The following is a 24,295-nucleotide window of genomic DNA, read 5'->3' as shown; positions in this document are numbered from 1 at the left end:
CCAGTGTCTCCCTCTGTGCCACCTCTGCCGCCCCGTCCCCGTGACATGCGGCTACGTCATCACAGGTGCCGCTGTTACCAATTCAACAACACCTGGGAGGAAGTAGATTGTAGCCGAAGGAAGGTGAGTAGTTTCTGCCCACTCTCCCCCGTCAATGCGGCCGTTCTCCCTTGCCCCCTAATACCGGTAAAACGGGATTGTGCATGGTAATCATACCATGCACAATCAAACCACAATATACCGCAGCAATCCTAATACTGACTGAGAAAATTCTGTCTTCCACTCAACCATAGAATCGTTTCAAGTCGACTTTCTCCATATACTTCATTTCAGACAGAAAGCAATGAAAACTAGCTGTTATCTCTATCCCTTGCCCACACTGCTTTATTTACTGTTGTCTCGCAGTTATTTCTTCACTTCCTGTCTTGTTCAGTAAATAATCAGTATTCTCACAGAGTGAATACAGGAAAGTACTACTAATAATAATTATTAAAACAAGAGAAGTTTTAATCTTTTATCACCCCAACCAAACCACAGAATGAGCCCCCAATCTGTTGTACTTTTCTTACACCTCACGGCAGCGCACAGGACTCTGGCGATGCCTTTTGCACAGATACACCGAAGTCACGGACCGAATCACTGAGTCAGCAAAGGTTTCCAGCAGAAATAATGAGACTATCTGGGGATCAGGCATCCTACATCTGCATCATAAATAGCAGCAGTTGTGACGTGTGTTCCCAATGATGGAGAGAGAGAGGTAAAGCCATGTATGCCATTAGCATACTGACAAGATGAGCGCTGACAGCATGGCATGAAGAGTGGGCAAATATCACCGGGTGCCGCTGTCACCACCCCAGAGACACCAGCCAATTATACAAGTCCCACTGTACAACCGCTTTCAAGGATGCTCTAATAAGACTGCTCTGAGAAGGATTCTCCTGCTGCACAATAACATCTCCAAGTGTGCAGAACAGAAATACTCTGAATTGTCTTTCCTCAGCAACAAGGATGAGGATTTTTTTTCTGTAGAATTCCTCCTAAAGGAGAATTTATGTGGTAATGTGATCAATTTGATCACATGACTGATTCGAAAGTCTCCGATTGGCTATTTGCCATAAGGTCTCCCTTTACACTGGTCGATTGCCACCAGATCGACCAGCAAATAGATCCCTCTGTGATCTAATCTGATCAAAGAGGAATCTATTGGCTGCCTACACTGCAAACAGATTTTGAATCGATTTAACTATGAAATAGATTCACAATCTGTGGAGCTGCCGCTGCCCCCAGCATACATTACGTGATACGGCCGGAGCGAGTCTCCGCTGTCTCTTCTCCACTCTGGGCTCCAGCTTCACTTTACTTCCTGTTAGGGGAAGTTTAAACAGTAGAGGGCGCACTATTACTTCCCCCAACAGGAAGTAAGTGAAGCCAGCTAGAGCCCAGCGCGGAGAAGGGACACGCGTCAGTCGTCGGACATTCGAATGCCGCTATCGACACACTCCCGACCCACCAGCGATTAAGCAAAATTTTCCGCGCGGACAGATCGATGGGATCGATTGATTTCGGACGGAAATCGGTCGATTGTTGAACGTTTACTTATCAATTTCACAGCAGATTCAATCACAGTAATCGAATCTGCTGTCCATCAGCAGGAAATCGAGTAAGTGTATGGGCACCTTTACTTGTTTTAGCCTACACAGGAAGCAGAAGTGAGATGAGATCATATGATCTGACCAGACAATTAGAGATGTGTGAATGAAATCAACCAATCAAATGATTCTCCATGAATTCGACTCAAGGAGAAATCCTGTTGCGTAAAAGCACCCCTATTACAAAATAAAATTAAAATGTAAAATACATTTGTACGCACTGATATGAGAAGTGCATTTCTCCCACAGTAAAATGCATGTCGCTATCACTTATATTAGGCAGCAAAAATCTGACAGATCTGACAGGCTTTGGACTAGTCTATCTCCTCCTGGGCCACATATTGACACATAGTACGGATATGTAGGAGCACAAAGGCTACCTAAAATTCTTATCTGGTGGGCACATTAAATCACCTGGCAATGCAATTCTTTTATCTGGGGGTATCTGGCTACTTAATTTATTTTATTTATCTGGGGGCACGTAGCTACTTAACCCCCTTGGCGGTATGAAAAATACCGCCAGGGGGAAGCGCAACAGTTTTTTTTTAATTTTTTTTTTTTTTTATCATGTAGCGAGCCGAGGGCTCGCTACATGATAGCCGCTGCTCAGCGGCATCCCCCCAGCCCCGCCGATCGCCTCCGGCGATAGGCGATCAGGAAATCCCGTTCAAAGAACGGGATTTCCTGGAGGGCTTCCCCCGTCGCCATGGCGACGGGGCGGGATGACGTCACCGACGTCAGCGACGTCGGGACGTCATTGGGAGACCCGATCCACCCCTCGGCGCTGCCTGGCACTGATTGGCCAGGCAGCGCTCGGGGTCTGGGGGGGGCCGCGCGCCGCACCGGATAGCGGCGATCGGGCGCGCGGCGGCGGCGATCGGGGTGCTGGCGCAGCTAGCAAAGTGCTAGCTGCGTCCAGCAAAAAAAAAATTAAGTAAATCGGCCCAGCAGGGCCTGAGCGGCACCCTCCGGCGGCTTACCCCGTGTCACACACGGGGTTACCGCCAAGGAGGTTAACTCTTGCATCTGTGGGCACCTGGCTACTTAGTTTTTGCATCTGGGGGCACCTGGCTACTTAGTTCTTGCATCTAGGGGCACCTGGCTACATATTTCTTGTATCTGGGGGCACCTGGCTACTTCGTTCTTGTATCTGGGGGCACCTGACTACTTAGTTCTTGCATCTGGGGCACCTGGCTACTTATTTCTTGTATCTGGGGGCACCTGGCTACTTATTTCTTGTATCTGGGGGCACCTGGCTACTTATTTCTTGTATCTGGGGGCACCTGGCTACTTATTTCTTGTATCTGGGGGCACCTGACTACTTAGTTCTTGCATCTGGGGGCACCTGGCTACTTATTTCTTGTATCTGGGGGCACCTGGCTACTTAGTTCTTGTATCTGGGGGGCACCTGGCTACTTAGTTCTTGCATCTAGGGGCACCTGGCTACATATTTCTTGTATCTGGGGGCACCTGACTACTTAGTTCTTGCATCTGGGGGCACCTGGCTACTTATTTCTTGTATCTGGGGGCACCTGGCTACTTCGTTCTTGTATCTGGGGGGCACCTGACTACTTAGTTCTTGCATCCGGGGGCACCCGGCTACTTAGTTCTTGTATCCGGGGGCACCTAGCTACTTAGCTCTTGTATCAGGGGGCACCTAGCTATTTAGTTCTTGTATCTGGGGCACCTGGCTACTTAGTTCTTAGATCTGGGGGCACCTGGCTACTTAGTTCTTAGATCTGGGGGCACCTGGCTACTTAGTTCTTAGATCTGGGGGCACCTGGCTACTTAGTTCTTGCACCTGGGGCACCTGGCTACTTAGTTCTTAGATCTGGGGGCACCTGGCTACTTAGTTCTTAGATCTGGGGGCACCTGGCTACTTAGTTCTTGCACCTGGGGCACCTGGCTACTTAGTTCTTAGATCTGGGGGCACCTGGCTACTTAGTTCTTAGATCTGGGGGCACCTGGCTACTTAGTTCTTGCATTTGGGAGCATATAGCTACTTAGTTTTTGTATCTGGGGGCACCTGGCTATTCAGTTCTTGTGTCAAGTGTAGATAAGCAAAATTGGATTTGGACTTTTAAGAGCTTTTCATCTTTTTTTTTACCAGCTGTGAATAGAAGGTGATGCCCCATTGGAGCACGCCTCTGCTTTTGTTTCTATTCCGACCAATTATAAAAGCATCCCAGTATTTTTGCAGTGTTGAACAGTCTTTGTGCTTTGAGTCTCATGGGAAAAAAGCGCTTTACACATGTTTTGTTGTGTTTACTGAGCAACTGTAACTAATAAGTGTGAATTTACTAGGCCAGTCATGTCTGATTTAGATTATAGTAAGAAAAGCAGCTTTTTCACGCCTGTTTATCCCTTCTATGATGACCGGGTCACATCTGCTGGTAAAAATAAACACTGATAAACTATATTTTGAACTTATATGCTAGTCACATGGGGCAGCTGACCAGCCAATTCACATCTGCCACCAAGAAACAACATTCCTCAGATTTAGCCAACAAATGGTTGTAGTATGTGGCAGCTCAGCAATCATGTGATCAGGCAGTTGGATCACATGATGCATAATTAAAGTCTTGTGCAGCTTCAGATGGTAGAACTATTGTTAGGAAAAATATACAGGGGTCATGGACCAGTTCACAGGAGGCTGCGATGAATCAAACAGCAACTTATTTCACCCATTTACATGTGTAATTAAGGGGAATTGTACACAAAATAACAATGAATAAAATTGCTTTTTTTATAATATTCATTCATAAATTACTTGAAGTGGATTCGAGATACACTTTTACTCAATGCAATTGTGTTCCTATCATTTAGTTTATAGAGCATTCCACAAGCCCACAGCTTCTCCAGAGAGCCTTGGCACTCTAAAGGGGGCCATACACTAGGCGACCAACCAACCAATCGGCCATCCAATTCGATTATTATAATCAAATTGGATGAAAATTGGTGCTGCCAAGTGCATGCCCGACCGACAAAGCGACCAATTTCAGGACAGAAATTGGTCGCAGTCGATCGTGCATGTTGGAAAATGTCGTGGCGAAGTTGGTTGGTCGGGTGCGCGGCAGTACGGCGGCCGAATTGCAAACGAACGAAGAGACAACGAAACCCCTTCCGCTGCAATGTATAAATGTATGCAGCGTGTAGTGCATTTATACATTACCTATCTGGTGTCAGCCTCCACGCAGTTTCCGTCCATCTCGCCGGGTTCCGCATACACGCCGGCGTCGCTCTGATGTCACGACGGCGCATAGCGGCTGACGTCAGCCACTATGCTCTGCTAGCGTGTATGTGGCTTACCCGGCGAGATGGACGGATGAGAGGAGGGAGGATTATTTTTTTTTCACAGGCTGATTGCTCAAGATACAGATAAGCCTGCCTCTGTGTAACGTTTACAAACAACATGGCTGCTGTCATATCTCAGGAAGAAATAATCATTTTCTTTTAAAGCTGTTTGCAGCTAGATTTGCTGTGTAAACTATCTAAACTTTAGAAAAGATATATAGACAAGTTACTTGTTATAGTTAGTTTTTTATCTCAGATCCGCTTTAAGCCTTAGTAGCAAGGGCGTATGAGAGCTCAGTCTGGGCAGGAGAAGGAGGAGGTTACTAGCCAGAGATTTCAGAGGCAGAGGGGAGGAGGGAGGAGGAGAGGGGAGTGACATTTTCACAGACTGAGGGCTGAAGATGCAGATCAGCTTGCCTGTGTGTAATGTTTACAAGCAGAACATGGCTGCTTTCATTGTATAACAGGAATAAATAATCATATACTGTTGAAGCTGTTTACAGCTAGATTTGCTGTGTAAACTATCTAAACTTTAGATAAGATATATAGACATTTTACTTGTTATAGTTCGTTTTTCATCTCGGATCCGCTTTAATCTGGAGCAGCTAATTGTAGTGTGAAAAAAATGGGTGTGCACTAAATATCAGGCACCACTATGGGAACTGCAGCTACCAATAGCGAGCACGAGTGTTGCATGCTTACCTGCCGGCATCATTCCTCGCCCCCTCCTGTGTTCCTCCCAGGGCAAAATCGGCAAGAAGTTTTGATGTTCTCCCCGTGTCTGCGTATGTTTCCTCTGTGAACTCTGGTTTCTGCCCACATCCCAAAAATATACAGACAAGTTAATTGAATTCCCCTAAATTGGCCTTGACTACAATAGACATATGACTATGGTAGGGACTAGATTGTGAGCTCCATTGAGGGGCAGTTATTGACATGACAATATTGGGGGGAAAACAACCAGGGGTCCATCGGGAAATCAAACAGCATTAGCGCCATGCAGTCTTTACAACTAATATTATATCACCTTGCCCGGATAAATTCTTTTGACCAGTTTCATGGGGTCATTATTTCTGCTTTGTTTCATAGCTTAAAAGAGAGTGTGTTTTATAAACTGCAACTGTGACAGTATGATGCAATGTTAAAAAAAAATATTAAAAAAAGCTATATAACTTAAAATAAAAATACAAGAGTTTTCTTTGCTACTAATGTTCTCTTCATCATCAGTACTACACATACATTATATAAGTTTTGTGGTTTTTTTGCTTCAGGTTTGCTTTAAAGTGGTATCGTCACCATAAAAATCAAATTTCAACAGCAACTGGTCTGAGTGTATTAAGTGATAAAGATGCTAATCCTGCATTCAAAACTTTCAAAACTTTCTGCTGTTATGATTTGGAGTTATCACATACTTAAGGAGCACTGGCCCTTTAGTAGTCGGTGCCAAAGAATTGCATGCTGGGGGTTCTTTTTATCTATAATCTATTCCTACTCTTCCCTTTATTTCCCTGCCAGCTCCTTATCTGAAACCTAATCCCCTACTCACTCCTGTTTACAAGCAAGGCTGAGGCGACTCAGTGATTGGAGGAGACAAGAAAAACAGTAAAGGACAGAAATGACATCACGAGTTAAGGTGACCATACACTGGCCCGATTCGCCGCCATTTCGACAGCAGATTCGATCACTGGGATCGAATCTGCTGCCAATCGTTCGCGCTACACGCCGAATTTCGATCCTTTTCGTCCGATCCTGTCGATCGCTCCGTGCGGAAAATTAGTGTCGATCGCCCACGGGTAGGGAGCGCGTCGCTAGCGGCGTTCGAGTACCCGACGACAGACGCAATAGAGCCGCATACATTACCTGCTCCGCCGGCACGTCTATGCCCGGTCACCGCTGCTCCGTGTCCGTGCTGATCTCCGGCATGCTTCAGTTCCTCCTGCCCGGCAGGAAGTTTAAACAGTAGAGGGCGCTCTACTGTTTAAACTTCCTGCCGGGCAGGAAGAAGTAAAGCATGCCGGGGCCGGAGACCAGAGCGGAGACGGAGCAGCGGTGACCTGGGGACTGGAGTCGCGCCGGCGGAGCAGGTAATGTATGCGGGCGGGGGAGCGGCGGCAGCACCACCACTACCACAACAGATTGTGAACGGTTTCAGGCTGAAATCGGTTCACAATCTGTTTGCAGTAAAGGTAGCCATACGATCCCTCTCTGATCAGATTCGATCAGATAGGGATCTGTCAGTTGGTCGAATCTGATGGCAAATTGACCAGTGTATGGCTACCATTAGCCTTAACTGTGGGCATAAGACATGGCCCCCACCAGGAACAGAATTTTCATCATTTACTATATAACACTCACTGAAATCAAAACGTGGACAGTATAATACATGTGTTATGTAAGTAGATCAAGTATTTATCTACTTATATACAGTGTGTGTTTTTAGTAGTATGGCTGATCCTACTGCTTTAAGGATGTCTTGCAGGTTATCCACTCCCTGTGATAAACCCACTGTGTCCTCTACAGCAGAAGCAACACATAAGGATAGACACCGGCAAGTGAGAAAGAGGCTTCCCCAACAGCTGTACAGAGTGGCACGTTCCAGCCTGTTATCACACACGCTGAGAGGGTGGGCGTGTCTCCCAATAGGTGGCAGCCAATGGTTTGCAGTGGCGGGAATATGCAGAGAGGGTGTAGGCATGTTTGCTGATCAGTGGCAGCCAATGGTCTGCAGTTGCGGTAATATGCAAAAAAGGGTGGGCGTGTCTCCCACTCGGTGGCAGCCAATGGTTTGCAGTGGTGGAAATATGCAGAGAGGGTGGGCCGGTCTGCTGATCAGTGGCAGACAATGGTCTGCAGAGGTGGGAATATACAGTAATGACAGGAGAGGCGAGAGGCACATGTGGCCAACAGCTGCGAAGACGCTGGATTATCACAGACTGCGAGCCACGCAATTCTTCCCAAGCGTTCGCTGAATCTGGGTTAATGTGCCTTAATCATTTTTTAAATCGAAGCATTAACAGAGCTAAAGAGATCTGTAACGGAATCCAATTAGGTAGGGGAAATTAAACAATTTAGTTCCTAAAGTCTTTCTCCCTCCGGATTACTTAGGATTTGGCTAAACCGCCAACCCTCTGCAAAAATCACCACTAACTTAAAGGGGAACGTCAGGCAAAACAGAAAGGAGATACATGTGCCAGTTCTGTCTTTTGCTGTCTGATCCTAACTACTGATGCTGAATTCAGGAGGTGTGGCCCTTCTAGCTCCTCCTCCAGAGATTTTACCTGGCTAGATTTACAAAGAGGTGCTTCCTCCTGTTCTGACTTGTTGAGGACTGTCCATGCTGGAGGACCGACACAACAGCACCATCAAGGAGTAGAGAGCTGGAGGTTAGACAGCATTTTGCTTTCCCCCCTTGTGTGCTACTAAAGCAATGAACCTCCCCTCTACTACCTTAAAGCAGAGTTAAACTCAGAACTTCTTCTCTAAAAGATAAGCAACAGCATAGTAACCTTTAAAGAAAAACATTTAACATCTGATAAAAATCTTGCAATAAATTTGTAGTGTGTCTACTTCCTGCTTTTATGGAAGCAGACATAGGGTTAACATCCTGTGTTCACAAATTAAGCTTCCTGGCTTCTTACACCTGAGGAAGGGCAACGCCCGAAACATGTCGTGTGTACCTCTGTGTGCTCCCAATACAGTTTGATTGCTGAGCCATTTGTGTGCCGTCTCCAATCTTATTTGTTTCCTGGCTTCTTACGCCTCCCTCCGCTCGTCATATTGCGTTTCACGCACTAGGGGAGGAAGAAGCCAGGAAGCCTGCGCATGCGGAGGACCTGCAGGCTTCCTGGTATGAGGCACAGCACGACTTTATGTCAGAGTTGCCAATTACAATGTAATTTATATAGGCCACCCGGACAGCAGGTGCGTTTACATAAGAGGCCAATAAGTGTCTCCTCTTTACCAAATAGCTGTGGGTATGCTTATATGCATACCCATGCAATGGCAGTTTGCTCAGGGTCCCTTTCAAATGGATCCAAGATCAAATGTGGAGTCATCACTAAGGGCCTCCTCCTCACAATTAAAGAGTTAATTTTTTCCCCTAAAATGTTTTCCCCCCCCCCCTTCCTTTCTCCCTCTCCCATCACCCTCTAAGGTAATTATCCTTTCACCTTCATCTACCTACCGCCACCGCTCTCCAAGATCGCAAGTGCTCCTGGGAGCATCTCTCTAAAAAGAGTTTTGCATATTTTAGGCTGCGTTTGCAAGATTGTGGTTTTTTTAGATGGTGGTAGGCTGAATTTGATACAGGAACCCACTTATCAGAAATGTTCTGCAGTGGGTGAGGTTTAGCAAGGCAGTAGCCATCAAAACAGCTCTATCCTAAAGCAACACCAATCAGGATTGGGAATTCAGACATAAACAGCTCCAACCTTGTGCGCAGCCTTGGCGTACTAATCGATGGGGAATTGAGTTTCAGAAACCAAATTTCATCTGTAGTTAAATCTTCCTACTTTCACCTGAAGAACATTGCAAAGATTAAACATCTGATTCCCCCAGAGGATCTTCCAACCCTAGTCCACGCCTTCATCACATCACGGCTGGACTACTGCAATGCCCTTTATGCTGGCCTCCCCAAAAAGGACCTGCGTCGCCTGCAATTAGTGCAGAATTCTGCAGCTAGATTGCTAACAAACCAGCCTCGCCACAGCCACATTACACCGATCCTTCGTTAACTGCACTGGCTACCAGTAGAATGGAGAAAACTCTTCAAGATTGGACTGCTGACATTCAAATCCCTGCACAATCTGGGCCCTGGATACATGAAGGACTTGCTGAAGCTGCACCACACCTCTCACAACCTCAGATTAGCAAGTTCTATAAACTTGGTCACTCCCAGAGTGCACCTCAAAAAATCTGGAGATAGAGCCTTCTGTCATGCTGCCCCTACTCTTTGGAACTCCCTGCCACACCCAGTAAAGACAGCACCATTCCTGGAGCTATTCAAATCCAGACTGAAAAGCCACCTGTTTAGCCTGGCATTTCCAGATTTATAAAATTCTTCCCCTGTACCACGATGGTCGGAGCCATGCTTATGCGCTTTGAGTCCCACGGGAGAAAAGCGCTTTACAAATGTTATTTGTTGTTGTTGTAGTAGTAGTGTTGTACTTTGTATTTATAATGCTGCTGGTGCAATATAGTCAAAGCTTTGCATGTGATGATGGCAAAACAAGCCGTTTCGCCAAATATGGAGGCATAAAGTCATGTGGAGATAGGGTTATTGGCCAGGAGGGTAGTCATGCGAGAGGGAGGGGGCAGGGCTGGGCGACACAGACACTTTTCTGAAGGACAAGAGGTATGTATTTTCTATAGCAAACTTTGGAGGTGCAGTTATGGGAGCAGAGGAACTTCAGCGAAAAGGGGAAAAATGATTCAATACATTGCATAGTGAGAAGTTATACAATAGAAGAGAGATCAAAAAATGATTGATAGTCACCCTGTAATGTATTTATATTGTTTGATCCACAATAAAAAAACAAAAACAAAAAAAAAAAGACAGCGCTAACTGCCATTATTCATAACCACATCCCCTAACAATGCGAAAGGCTAAAAGTTTTTTTTTTATAGGTATACATATGCACAGAGAGAGATACTGCTTGCTTGGTAGTTGGAAACAGCCGTTATTTCCCACAATGCAACGAGGTTCACAGACAGGAAACTGTCAGGACCTAGGTGCTGACATAAAACTGGGAGGGGTTTCACCACAATATCAGCCATACAGACCCCCGTCCTCTCAATGATCCGTTTGAGAAAAGGAAAAGATTTCTCACTGGAAAGGGGGTATCAGCTACTGACTGGGATGAAGTTCAATCCATAGTTACAGTTCCTCTTAACGTCTGATTTCCCGGCCTCATAACCAATGACAGCTGGCATACAAAACCTAGAATACAGCTCTATGTGGTTTCTGAGCAATTTGCACAGCCGCCTGCATGAAGAAGGCCGTTCTCTCCCCACTGTGCGCTGGTGATAAATCCCGTATCCCTCCTCGCTGTACACAGCATTTCAATACTAACGCCAAAGGCACACCGCCGCTCAGTGCGTCGCGCTTATCGGAAACATCAGGCTTACCACACTAAACTGAGATCTCTGCCAATTGTATAATCACCCCGGCCACAATAAGAGGAAAGCCTTTCAGTAATATGGAGTTCCTGGATCAGATTATTATGTGCAAATCATTCTGGAAACAGTCCATAAACTTTAAATAAAGACATAAGAGTATATAATTCATTGCACAGACGTAAGGCCAGGTGCGCCCTACTACCGCCGGCTTTCCAAAATCAGAAGCGGTTTGTGATTTCTGGAATCACGAACTCCCGCAATGTTCTGCTGGATTCTTGGAGCGATACTGAAAGGATGAGATTTGCCCATGCATTCCTACAATGCGAACGCTCTGGGATTGCTCTAAAAGTGCTGCATGCATGCGTAGAAATCGCAACACTGCGGTGGAACCAAACTCATAGGGCTGCACTGCTGCAGCGCTTTGCTGACCGCCAGCGACCAGCACACGCTGCTAGTGGGCCTTACTGACTCGAGTCCAGATAGATTGATGCAGTAACGCTGCGAGGTGAAGGAATGAGGGTGGTCGGGGTGAGGGAGTTCACACTAGTGCCGTGTAAATTGTTGGGGACTTAGAAATCCAGTCGTATCAACGTTATTGCGTACTCCACTGCTATGTTGTTTTGCGTGGCCATTCCCCCTCTCTGGGAAAAGTTGCACGCAGCGTCTTGACAGTGTTATTCTTGACACTGGGTACTTCATAGTGGCTTTTCTGCTGTTTTTATGCACCAGACTACAGACTCTTACTGCAGATCTTATTACGATTACTGATTGCGTCACTTAAAGTAATTTATATTTACTAGACCTAAGGCCTGTTAACATAACGGGCGCTAGGCCTCCCTCACAACCTCCCTCCCCTGACACCACCACCGCCGCATGTCAGCGCGCATGAGTGCACACGGTCCACGTGCACACCGTCCGCCCGCCCTCCTCCTAGCCTAATGGCCGCCCGTGTGCCACGCATGCGCGGTTCGGCAAAAGCACGGACGCAGGGACACAGGGGTTTTATTAGGTAGGATACAAGAATATGTATGCCTCTTTTTACATATGTATTGTTATATTACATGTATGTACTTTTTACATTCTTCCAGTAACTTTACTGCATCTGGTTGTATACTAACCCTCAATCTATGGCTTCACTATGATGGTGGTTTTTCCTGGAGCACCATAACTATATGATGTACCGCACTGTATACTGTAAGTGCATAATATAGATACTAACGTATCATCATATATACATCTATCTGTATAACGACAATGGTTGGTACTTACAGTTATCAAGTTTCTGTTTTTGATATCACAGATATGGTCTCTTTTTAAATGCTGTTGGTTTACAACTCTGAACTGTAACATTTTGCCACTGTAGAAGCGGCTGTTTGTTTGAAGCCACAAAATGTGCGTTAGGCTGCAGACACCAACATTGTGTGACTTATGGACTTTGTGTTTATTGTATCTACCGGTTATGGAGATTGTAATTAAAAGTCACGCTTTATGATTATTTGACTGAATATGGTATACTGTTTTTAAAAGTAATTTCTTGTACGATTTAGCACCCAGCCATGGAAAAGAAAAACAGCCGAGTGTGTCATTATATAATTCTGCTGACGCCTTGGTTACATCAGCTCTGAGCTTACACGCGTCTCTGGGAAACCCTCTGACAGACGGATGCTGAACTCATCGGCGGAGAAAGCGGAGGAATTCTCAGCAAACCACATCATCTGCCGGCTCGTCTATAAATATAGGTGAGGGCTGTGTGCTTCCTAGAAGCTCTTCTGAGAACGGAGGACCAACTTGTTCCAAAACCACAAACCTGTTATTTGGCTATTCAGACATTCCTGTGGCTGCAGCGCACCAGGACTCCAGCAGATGGCAACCCTGTATTACCCCAAAATAGGCCCAGCCTCCTCCAGGCTGGTGTTTGATGCTATCACGGTCAGTGGTGTAGCTTAGGAGCTCTGGGCCCCTGCGTAAGTTATACATGGGGCCCCTTCAAGCACTCTATACATAACAATTGCTATGGGGTGCTAAAGGTGCGTACACACAATGAACGACGGTTCCGTCGGACCCTCCCCCGTTCCAGCGACAGTAGTGCGCGTGTACAGTCTGTCAGGCAGTCTGATAAGGCGGTTTCTGAACGATCCACTCAGCAGATCGTTCAGAAACAGCCTTATCAGTCCGCCGACAGCGCGTACACACGCACTACTATCGGCTGAAATTCCACCCAGCGGGAGGGACCGGCGAACCAGTCTTTGCCGGCGGTAGTGCGTGTGTACGCACCTTAAAGCCTGCCAAGGACAGCTGCCATGTCAGAGAGGTGTAGGCTGGGGAAGAGAACAGTCTATTAATGGTTACAACTAATTAAAGCACATTTAGAAGTGATCTTTACCAGCATAGAACCAAAAGAAGCTTATAAAACGATCAAAGTAGGGCCCCTCTGGTCCAGGGGCCCCGATGCGGTCGCTACCTTTGCATCTCCTATTGCTACACCACTGATCACAGTGACACATCATGGCAGGGAAGCACGGTGGCGCAATGGTTAGCGCTCTTGCCTTGCAGCTCTAGGTTCCCGGTGTCTGCGTGGTTTTCCTCTGGGCACTCCAGTTTCCTCCCACATCCCAAAAACATACAGATAAGTTAATTGGCTTGCCCCTAAATTGGCCCTAGACTATGATCCATGTACTACACGATACACACATAGACATATGACTATGGTAGGGACTAGATTGTGAGCCCTTCTGAGGTACAGATAGTGGCAAGACAATATACTTAATACAGTGCTGTGAAGATGTCGGTGCTATATAAATACTTAAATGAAAAAAAAAGGCAGCACATTTGCTTGAAAATTTAAATTAAGAATTGACAGCCTTCACAAAGGGTGCATAGCTAATAGATTAAACATAATAGATCAGACATAATAGATTAGCTTAAAGATGGCCATACATCAGACGACAATATGTCCGATCAGCCATCTGATTCGATAATTGTTATCGAATCGCATGAAGCTCAGTGCCGCAACAAAGCATGAATCGATTGATTTCGGGGTGAACATATCGATTGGACATGCTGGAAAATCTCAGGCCGCTGTGGTGGATTGGAAGCACGGCGGTAAGAGCGTGGGATATTGCGATCGACGAATGCAAAAGGACCCCCGGCCGCTGTCCCCCCAAATGTAATATATGTGCCTCCCAGTACCCGTGCATTAAAATACTTTATCTGTCATGACAGCCGCTAGTGTCCCCTGTACTTCGGCTTTCAAGTTCCACGTGACTACCGGCATATGGCCTGTTGAGCTGTAACGTTGGCAGCCATGTGATGCGGCAATATGGAAGTACACTAGTGGTCGGAGGCATGACAAGTAAAGTATTTTAATGCACGGAACATGTAACATTTGGGGGGACAGCAGCCAGTGGTGGCGTCACAAGGCCGATTCCTGAGAGAATTCATGCTGAAATCGATCGTGCTGAAATTCATGCTGATAGGTCTCACCTCAGGTTCAATTTAAAGAAAACCTTTGACATAAAAAAGTACCTTTGTGGGGTACTTATTTCGAAAGGGAGAAGGCTCTGGATCCTATTGAGGCTTCTCCTGTTCTCCTCCGTCCCACAGCGGTCTTGCTGGGCCACTCCGAACGGCGGCCATGTAAATATTTACTTCTCCGGGTCCAGTGCAGTAGTGGCTCTCAGCTTGGGATCAGGCGAAAACAACTGATCCCAGTCGGGTCCGCTCTATTGCGCCGGTGCAAGTCGCCTGCTTCACCATAGTAGAGCGGACCCGATTCGGCCAAGAGCCGCTACTGCACCTGCACTGGAGCAGGAAAATATTGCAGGTGCTACTGTGTCTGCGCCACAGCCTGACAAATTGTCAGCAGTGGTTTTGGAGGGGCCCAGCGAGACCAATGTGGGATGGAGGACGGGGGGAAGCCTCGATAGGATCCAGAGGCTTTCCCTCACGAGGTAAGTACCCCCCAGGGGCACTTTTTTATGTTACAGAGTCTCTTTAAGACTAAGTATCCACTGAGTCCATTTCCGAAAAGGAACACGGCACCCCTGTCTTCGAATTCAATGGCTGTGCCAATGCCATTTCAATAGGCTGCGATTCTGCTTCTGAATTTGCATGTGGGGAAATGCTGAAGATCGGAGTAAGGGGAAGCATGGCATTAAAGTGAACCTCCAGACTAAAAATCTCCTCAGCAGCACTGAAAAGGCTTGGTGTTTCTTTAACAGTTTCACAGCATCAAAACTGTTTTTCTTACCCAAGCCTCATTTTTAGCTGCACAGAAGTTGAGCTCCGCCCCAACAAAGAAAGCTGCCCGGGCATTTTTACCCTGATGCTGTGTAAAGCATGATGGGATTGCTGATGTTGTTCTTGTTGCCTAGCGCGCAGCTAGGAGGGATGATCAGGACACAGGACAGTTGGAACTGTGTCTCAGGCTCACTGTAACCTCCTTTCAACCAAAAAGATAGCTGCCCCCCTTGATATCACAAACATTTGCCTGTTCTTTTAAAACAGGGTGGGTAAGAGATTATATTACCCATCTATTTTAATTAACATAACTAATGTAACTTAAGGACAGTATGTTTGCTTTATAAAGGTTTTATAAAGACCATTTTAGCAGACAAAAGTTTAAAATGCTGACCTCGCTTTACTCTCCGTTACAGTCAGGGCTGTGGAGTCGGAGTCGAGGAGTCAGTGGAATCATATACTGAGGAGTCAGAGGATCTGTGTACCGAGTCACACACATGCCTGGTGCCACGTGGTACAGAACTCTCTTGTAACGAACGTGTGCTGGGGGGGTGTCTTTGTGGGCGATTGGGGGCATGGGGGGAATATAGAGACGTATTACATGCCATTGGTCGCCGTAAACTATGGGAATTAGTTGAAGTGGGGCTTCCAAACTGTTTTTTTTTTAAAGTGATTTATTTCCATCTGCTAATTAGTGAGAAAGTACAAAGAATGATAAATTAAAAAACAAAAAAAAAAAAGAGCAAGCGCTGACACTGAGCTATGGCTGCACAGGGTCAGGAAAGCATTTGGGTGGAGTGGCGCTTTAAATGTCTTTGGCAGTCAGAGCAAGATCCAAATTAAAATAAAACAAAACCCCACTTGTGAAAGCAGCCCCATGTGACTGCTGCCTGGGGCAGGGTTGTTGTGTTAGGAGACCACGGCCAAGTCACGTGACCAGACGACACTTAGCTCCGCTCTGGAAACTTAAGTAGGAGGAGGAGGAAGGAAGGAATGCATTGCAGCTTTAGGCCTACAACAAAGATTTGGTCTGTTTGGTGCAACAAGATGTATTTCTTTAATTTAGCAGAGGCAATTTTTGAAATACATTTTTCCCTCCATACGCAGATCATGTCTCCTTGTCCGTTATACAAAGCTCAGGGACATAAAGCTCATCTGCCAAGCGTTTGTATTGCCCTCTGATTTATTCATACAGGTGATCAGGTCACCCCTTAGCAGTCTTTTTTCCAAGCTGAATAAACCCAGTTTGTCCAACCTTCCTTGGTAAGCGAGGCTTTCTGTCCCTCTGATTAATTTAGTCACCCGTCTTTGTACCTGTTCTAGCCTGTCAATGTCCTTCCTATAGTGTGGTGATATCACAACCTAGGCTGTTTAGCTGCGCGGAGTTGTCCTCCCAGAGCATTCTTGGAGACCAGGTATTTTTTTTTTCTACTGGCTTTGGAAAACTGAGTATACAAACATTCAGCAAGGATGCATCTGCCAGCAGTAAAGATGTCACCACCCATTAAAAATTTCAGAATGTAAATCAGGAAGAAGAAATGTTTTACAATGGGCAAACACTGACCAAGTAATTTATAATTACTGTAAACACAAACCCTCCCCCCCCCCCAAAAAAAAAAAACTATTTTAGCAATTACGTTAGTTTCAATACAGTTCTTCTTTAAAGATTAATTATAGATTATTTAGTCAGTGTTTGCCCATAGTAAAGTATTTCCTTAAGCTGACTGATTTACATTCTGAAATGTATCACTGGCGGTGACATCTTTAGTTCTGCTTCTGCCAGGTGATCTGTACGGAATGTTCGTTACTGAGAGTTTGATGCACAGAGGGAGATATTGCTTGCTTAGAAATAGCCGTGATTTCCCAAAATGCATCAAGGCTTTCACAGTGAGGACCTAGGTCATGACATCACACTGTGGGAGAGGTTTCACGACAATATCAGCCATAGAGACCCCCTGATAATCTATTTAAGAAAAGGTAAAGATTTCTCATGAGAAAGAGGGTATCAGCTACTGATTGCAATGAAATTCAATCCATGGTTAACGTTCCTCTTTAAGTTACATTTAGTAAGGTTTCTCTTTAAGCGGAAAACCCCTTTAAACATCAAAGTTATATTTCAAGGACCTTTTTTGTTGATGAAGAAAAGCGTCTCTAAGTGGCACATTGACTAGTGCTGATCAGAACACATGACCCCCATCTGATCAGTGAATCAGCGGCAGTCCCCTCACTTCCTGCTAGACAGAGACACTTTGTGAGGCGTCGCAGCAGCCGGAACGGCCTCCAGCTCTGGCATCAGCCAAGGGTCACTTCAGCAAAACATCAAACTCTTGGGAAACCGTGTGGCTTCACGCTATCCACAACTGGGGATCCGTTTACATGTCAGGGAACAAGTCCGAAGCTCGGCTGGAACAATGGCATCTGCAATTTCTCAGACACACCTGCAGGCACATTTTTTTTTACTTTTTTGCTGTGTACCCCAAGAGGTGCTCAAGTGGGTGAAGAAAGGATGGATCTGTTTACAGTTTAAGTATAACTACAGTCACAGATGTGGGGCAGTACTAGGGCCATCAATGTGACTGAATCTGTAATCAAAATAGCCCATTACAATGATGTAGCTACAGCTACGGTCCTCGGTGCAAATCCCACTCCCCTTAAAGCGGACCCGAACTCAGAACTTCCTCACTGCTCTAATAGATAAACAACAGCATAATAACCTTTACAGAAAAAATATTTCCTAGTTACAGTTGGTACAAATACTGCAATAAATCTGCAGTGTCTGCTTCCTGATGTCATGGAAGCAGGCATAGTGTTAACATCCTGTTTTTACAAATTAGCTACTTTGCCGAGGTTAAACTCTCTAAACACATAAAGGTCGGAATTCACTAGGTTTTCCTTCTGTCCTCTGCAAGGGTCCAGATTCACTTTAACTACTTAAGCCTATCTGGAAGAATAGGTTTATCCAGATAGACTGTGCTGCTGCAGCTGAATGAGGCGCGCGCTCCCGTCACCTGCCATCTGCCATTAGCCCCCCGATCAATGAATGGGAATATAGTTCCCATTCATCGATTTAAGTCCCCCCGAGAAAAACTGACGGCCTCTTATCAGAGGCCGCGGTCTTTCTGCTTAAAAAAAAAGTTTCCCGTCCTTATTCTAGTTCCTCATTCTAGTTCCCCCCGGTCAAACTGATTGACCTCCAGGTCGAATATATGTCTTCAGTCCTCCTTGGACAGCCTTTGGAAGTACTCCAGAAGACAAGCAGACCCGTAATGCACGCACACGAGTGCTCGCTCCCGCATGCCCAGTATGGATGATATCATCTTCAGAAGCACATGGGGACGTGAGTGCTTCCAAAGCCTTCTAAAGGTAGCAATACACTGGTCGATTTGCCATCAGATTCGACCAACAGACAGATCCCTATCTGATCGAATCTGATCAGAGAGGGATCGTATCGCTACCTTTACTGCAAACAGATTGTGAACCGATTTCAGCCTGAAACCGTTCACAATCTGTGGTGGTGCTGCCGCCGCTTCCCCCCATCCCGCATACATTACCTGCTCCGCCGGCGCGACTCCCTGGTCTCCGCTCTTTTTCTCCGCTCTGGTCTGGTCTCCGGCATGCTTCCCTTCTTCCTGTCTGGGGGAAGTTTAAACAGTAGAGCGCCCTCTACTGTTTAAACTTCCTGCCGGGACAGGAAGAAGGGAAGCATGCCGGAGACCAGAGTGGACCAGAGCGGAGAAGAAGAGTGGAGACCCGGGAGTCGCGCTGGCGGAGCAGGTAATGTATTGCGGCTCTATTGCGTCGGTCGTCAGGCACTCGAACGCCGCTAGCGATGCGCTCTTTACCCGCGGGCGATTGACGGGTATTTTCCGCACGGCGCGATCGACGGGATCGGAATGGATCGAAATTCGGCATGTAGCGCGAACGATTGGCAGCAGATTCGATCCCAGTGATCGAATCTGCTGTCGAAATGGCGGCAAATCGGGCCAGTGTATGGCCAGCTTAAGGAGTCCTGAAGGCGCCACTTTTGAATTGGGGACAGTGGAAGAATGAGGAGATGGAGAGATTATCGGGAAGGCTCTCTGGGAGCCAGAGCCTTCCTTACTCTTAGGTGAGTATCAAAGTCTCTATTTCAGGTTGCTTCAGGGTTATTTTAACCCCAGCACTGTAGGCATAATAATCACATTTGTGTTAATAATTACCATTATACAAAGCACATGTATAGAGGAGATCACTCCAACTGCAGCACCAGTAAAAGACTTGATGCAGCAACTGAAGGAGGACTCCATGTGGGTCCCTCAGGTCCAGGGGGCCCTGGTGAAGCTGCAGCCTCTGCATCCCCTATTGCTAGGCCGCTCTATGTTATTATGTGTAATTGTTTTCTCATGTTTACTACTGTAATGGTAATTCATACACCCGGGGGACCTGCCTGACTAGGGACTCTTCAGAGATCCTCAGCGGGAATAACATATGGTTAATGATTCAGCCAATCAGGACCGAAGGAGTTAAACATCAGCCATCAGATGATAAAAGATTGCAGGCTCCACGTGGGTCATACTTAAAGAGGAACTGTCGCAAAAATGTAAACATTTAAAACAAATACAAATAAGAAGTACGGTACATTTCTCTCAGAGTAAAATGAGCCATAGATTACTTTTCTCCTATGTTGCTGTCACTTACAGTAAGTAGTAGAAATCTGACATTACCGACAGGTTTTGGGTTAGTCCATCTCTTCATGAGGGATTCCCAGCATGGCCTTTATTCTTTATAAAGACATTACCTGAAAAACATTTATACAAAGATGCTGGCCAGCCTCCCTGCTCACCGTACACTTTTGGATGGAGCAACTGCCATACACTAAGTGCTTTTAAAAATAAAGCAAACCCTGGGAACCCCATGAGAAGATGGGTTAGTCCAAAACCTGTCAGTAATGTCAGATTTCTACTACCTGCTGTAGTGACAGCAACATAGGAGAAAAGTAATTTATGGCTCATTTTACTCTGGAAGAAACCTACTTCTTGTGTATGTTTACATGTATTTTAGATTTTCGTGACAGAGGTCCTTTAAACACAGCGGGGGTCTTAGATTCAATGAAATGATCAGTTGTATGAATGGACTCTTAGGGCGCTTCCTAACAGTGTATCATTATATAGCCTACCTTTATTGGGAGGCTAGGATTTCAACTCCCACTTATTATTTTTCCGGTTCAGCCTTCCAATCCTATGTCTGACATTGGTCTTTTCCAGCAAAGGCCCAATGTTGAACATAATCAGGCATAGGAAAAAGGACTGCCGCTAGGTGGCACTGTTGCCAGATAAAATCCAGCACTAAGGACGGTCAATGAGATGCAAATCATTTCAAGTTGATGCAGTATAATGAAAATTTTGTATGCAAATGTATGCAGCTTGAACATGAACCAATCAAATCCTGCTGAGGTAAAATTCGATTGGTCCATTTTCAAGCTGCATAAATCTGCATACAGAATTTGCATAATCCTGCATCAACTCGAAAATGATTTGCATCTCATTGACCTTCCCTATCCAACACAGTTTCAGCCCCTTTACATTAAAGTGTTGGACCTAGTCTGGCGCGGCGTTACCCTATGACACTTTGATCCCCTCCAGCACGGATCAGGTCATTTCGAAGCCGGCGCCGAAGCAGGAGGCAGCCAATAGTACTAGTGCTATGCTACGTGCCCCGTGCAAGGGTAAATTAGGGATCCGGCGATAGACAGACCCCCAATTATATCTCCCTCCGAGTTGCTCCCTCGAATATAAGTCGACCTTGTGTATAAGGCCTCGTTCACATCTGCTGCGCTGAGAAACGTGTGAAAGTGCGTGGCAAAAAAACGCATGCGCTTGTACGCGCTTTAGTGTGCGTTACTGTTTTTTGCGCTGAGCTTCTTTAACCCGCTGGGCCTTCTGATTCCCACGGCCATGGGAGGGTTTTTTTTGCCCGATATTTTTTTTATATCATGTAGCTAGCCTAGCGCTAGCTACACAATTCTCCCCTTGCTGCTGACTCCCTCCCACCGTTCCGATCTCTGCCGGCGATCACGCCCATAAGGAAATCCCATTCTGAGCCGGATTTCCTTTAGGGCTTCCCCCGTCGCCATGGCGATGAACGGAGTGACGTCACAGGGACTCCCGATCCACCCCAAAGCGCAGCCTGGCGGCGAATGGCCAGGCTGTGCACGGGGTCTTCGGGGGGGGGGGGCCTCTTTCGCGTCCGGTGGCGGCGGATCAGCGGCGAGCGGGTAGGACACGCTGCAAGCAAAGTGCTTGCTGCGTGTTTTAAAAAAAAAATTATTCAAATTGGCCTGAGCGGTGCCCTCTAGTGTCTCTGGACGAGCTCAGCTCGTCCAGAATTCTAGGGAGTTTAAGGCACGTTTTGCTTAATGTAGCAGTAGCAGTTTTCAATAAAGCTTTGTTTTTATATGTAAATGTATTTTTTTTTCTATTATGGGTAAAAAATGCATGCGCTTCAATTGCATTGACGTGCGTTTTACAGCTCAGAAATACATGCAACCCTACGTTTTTGTAACGCTGCTCAGCGCAGCGCATAGATGTGAACCAGCTACATTTAATTACATGGGAAAATCAATACCTTGCTGTTCGCACAGGGCAGTGCGCTGTGAAAAGCGCACAGAAACGTCCCTGATGTGAACGAGGCCTAAGTCGACTCCAATGTTTGACCCTCTTAAGCTGTAATTTTTCATTGACTCAAGTATAAGTCTACCCAGCAAAGTTAATGGCTGCACTTGGGGACCAGGAAGAATTAACAGCTGCACTAGAGGACCAGGGGGGAGGGGGGGTTAATAACTGCACAACATACAGTATTGCGGTCATTAACCCCTACTGTCCCTTAAGTGCAGCCAATACCTCCTTCCGGCCCCCAAGTGCTGCAATTATTCATCCCTTTTTCTGCAGCCCAGTAGTTTTCCCCTTGCTCCGTTCCTTGTTAATTGTTGTGGCCAGGACTTTCAGACTTGTGTTTTCTTGGCATTTCCTTTTTAAATACAACCGAGGTTATATGTGACATGATGAGCTAGATAGGTGTATGTACAGTGCCAAGCACACAAATAACTAGGCTGTGTTCCTTTTTTTCTTTCTCTGCCTGAAAGAGTTAAACATCAGGTATGTAAGTGACAGTTTCTGCCTGGGTTGGGACCAGGTCAGACTATAGCATAAACCTCACTGATAGGTAATTACAGCCATACAATACTTTCCCGACAGTAAATGGCTTCTGAAAGCAGAAGAGAGATAAAAAGGGTCAATAGTTCATAGATTTGAGCTCTGGCATACTTCAATGAAGCTGTCATTGAGCAAAGACAATTAACCAGTAAAAACTTAAAAACTAGATTTAAATATAAAATAAAACTGTGAGATAGCTAAAAAAAAAAAAAGTCATTTGTAGGAGAAGGAGGATAGATGCAATTGTTTTTCTCACCAATTTTCACCTTGGATATCCTTTAAAGAAAGTGTCACTTACCACTGGGTAAATTGCTGCAAATGGGATTGTCACTGATAGTACACACATTACTCCGTGTGCTCTTGACTCGTGTATAAGCTGACCCCAATACTTTTATATAGTGAGTCAGACCTACATTTTTTGACTGATACTCAAGTATATACGGTATTTAACGCCACCGGGGATTTGGAAGTTACTCTGTGAAGCAAATATGAGTGCTGACAGCAGAGGACAGAGTTTCCAGGGAGGATATGAATTTCTGCTGAGAATAATGACTTGTTTATCAGGGGAAACCCAGCACATGATATAAACGCTGAATAACTGGAAAACAAAAGGAAATCTATGATAAATACTGCTGACCTTCCTCTGTTACTAACCAGGCCAAGCCAGCCAGGAACAACACAAGCGGGCTATGGGCGGCCACAGAGCCACAATGAGGCAATTCACAAACCTGCAAATCATTGTCCAGCGCCTTCGTTTAATAGTTAATCATCTCTGGGAACGTTCTCAGCTCTCTGGTGCAGCTTGTGATCAGGATACGCACTAATAGAAGGCATGTTTAAAGGGGAACCCCAGCTGAAAAGGTTATTCAGTCTTAAAAACATGGATTGTAGCATCCAACAATAAAAAAAAATGCCAAATAATTGTTAGTAGCCCAAATATATATGTAAACACTTTTTTTTTCTTTTTCTAAAATTGGTCCCTATATGTCTGGTCTGGTATCCTGTGCCTAACTGCAGGAACTGTGCAGTGCCAGCGAGATTGTGGGAAGTTTTTTTTCAGCTTCAGCAACAAGCTTACCTCAGCATTCAAATAACAGACCGCTTCCTATTTCAGATAAGTAAATGACACTATGACCAGAAGGAAATTGATGCATCAATGAATCATCATTAGCTCTCACCACAGAATAACATCACATCTTACCATGGTTGGGGATGAACCTCCAGGCAGGCACATGCGCGTTGTGCTTCAGGCTGCTGTGAGCTGGCAGGGGCACGGTCACATAGATGGGGCCCTGGACCAGGACGTCCGTCTTATCGCTGCTGAGTAGATGGATGCTGACTGCTGCCACTGGGGTGAGGTCAAACCTGCTGCTGTTCCCTGGTAATCAAGCAGAGCCAGGAATTACAACGGAAATACAGCAGAACTGGGGATGAACGGGTTACAGACAATATTTTGCTGTTGCAAAGTGAGGAAGCGTTTAAAAAACAAACAAAAGAAAAACAATGTAGCAAAGATTATTAATGTATTCATATAGCGCTGACTTCTTCTGCAGCAGTTTACAGAGAACACAGTCATGTCACTGACTGTCCTCAGAGGTGCTCACAATCTAATAATTAGCAGTCCTAGTCTAATGTATTACCATATTATTATTATGTATTTATGTAGTACTGACATCTTCTGCAGCAGTTTACAGAGAACATAGTTACAGTGTTCTCCCCAGAATTTTTTTCCAGCCGGGTGGCATGAAATAGTAGCCGGGTGGCATGAAAAAGTAGCCGGGTGGCATGAAAAAGTAGCCGGGTGGG

At 45.8% G+C, this 24,295-nt stretch overlaps 1 protein-coding gene across 2 annotated transcripts in view; it reads right to left on the bottom strand.

Annotated features, from left to right (window-relative positions):
• The window catches only part of FAM171A1 (family with sequence similarity 171 member A1), a 160,100-nt gene that overhangs the window by 22,639 nt on the left and 113,166 nt on the right, over positions 1-24,295 (bottom strand). For both annotated transcript variants that reach the window (XM_068235499.1, XM_068235500.1), the window contains one exon: positions 23,691-23,867. In XM_068235499.1, coding sequence (XP_068091600.1) covers positions 23,691-23,867 — 177 coding nt within the window. The remainder of the gene's footprint in view (positions 1-23,690; positions 23,868-24,295) is intronic.

This window comes from Hyperolius riggenbachi, chromosome 5, assembly GCF_040937935.1.
Source record: "Hyperolius riggenbachi isolate aHypRig1 chromosome 5, aHypRig1.pri, whole genome shotgun sequence".
NCBI classification, from domain to species: domain Eukaryota; kingdom Metazoa; phylum Chordata; class Amphibia; order Anura; family Hyperoliidae; genus Hyperolius; species Hyperolius riggenbachi.
The sequence above is the reverse complement of the archived record's forward strand: the minus strand, read 5'-3'. Positions and strand labels throughout refer to the sequence as shown.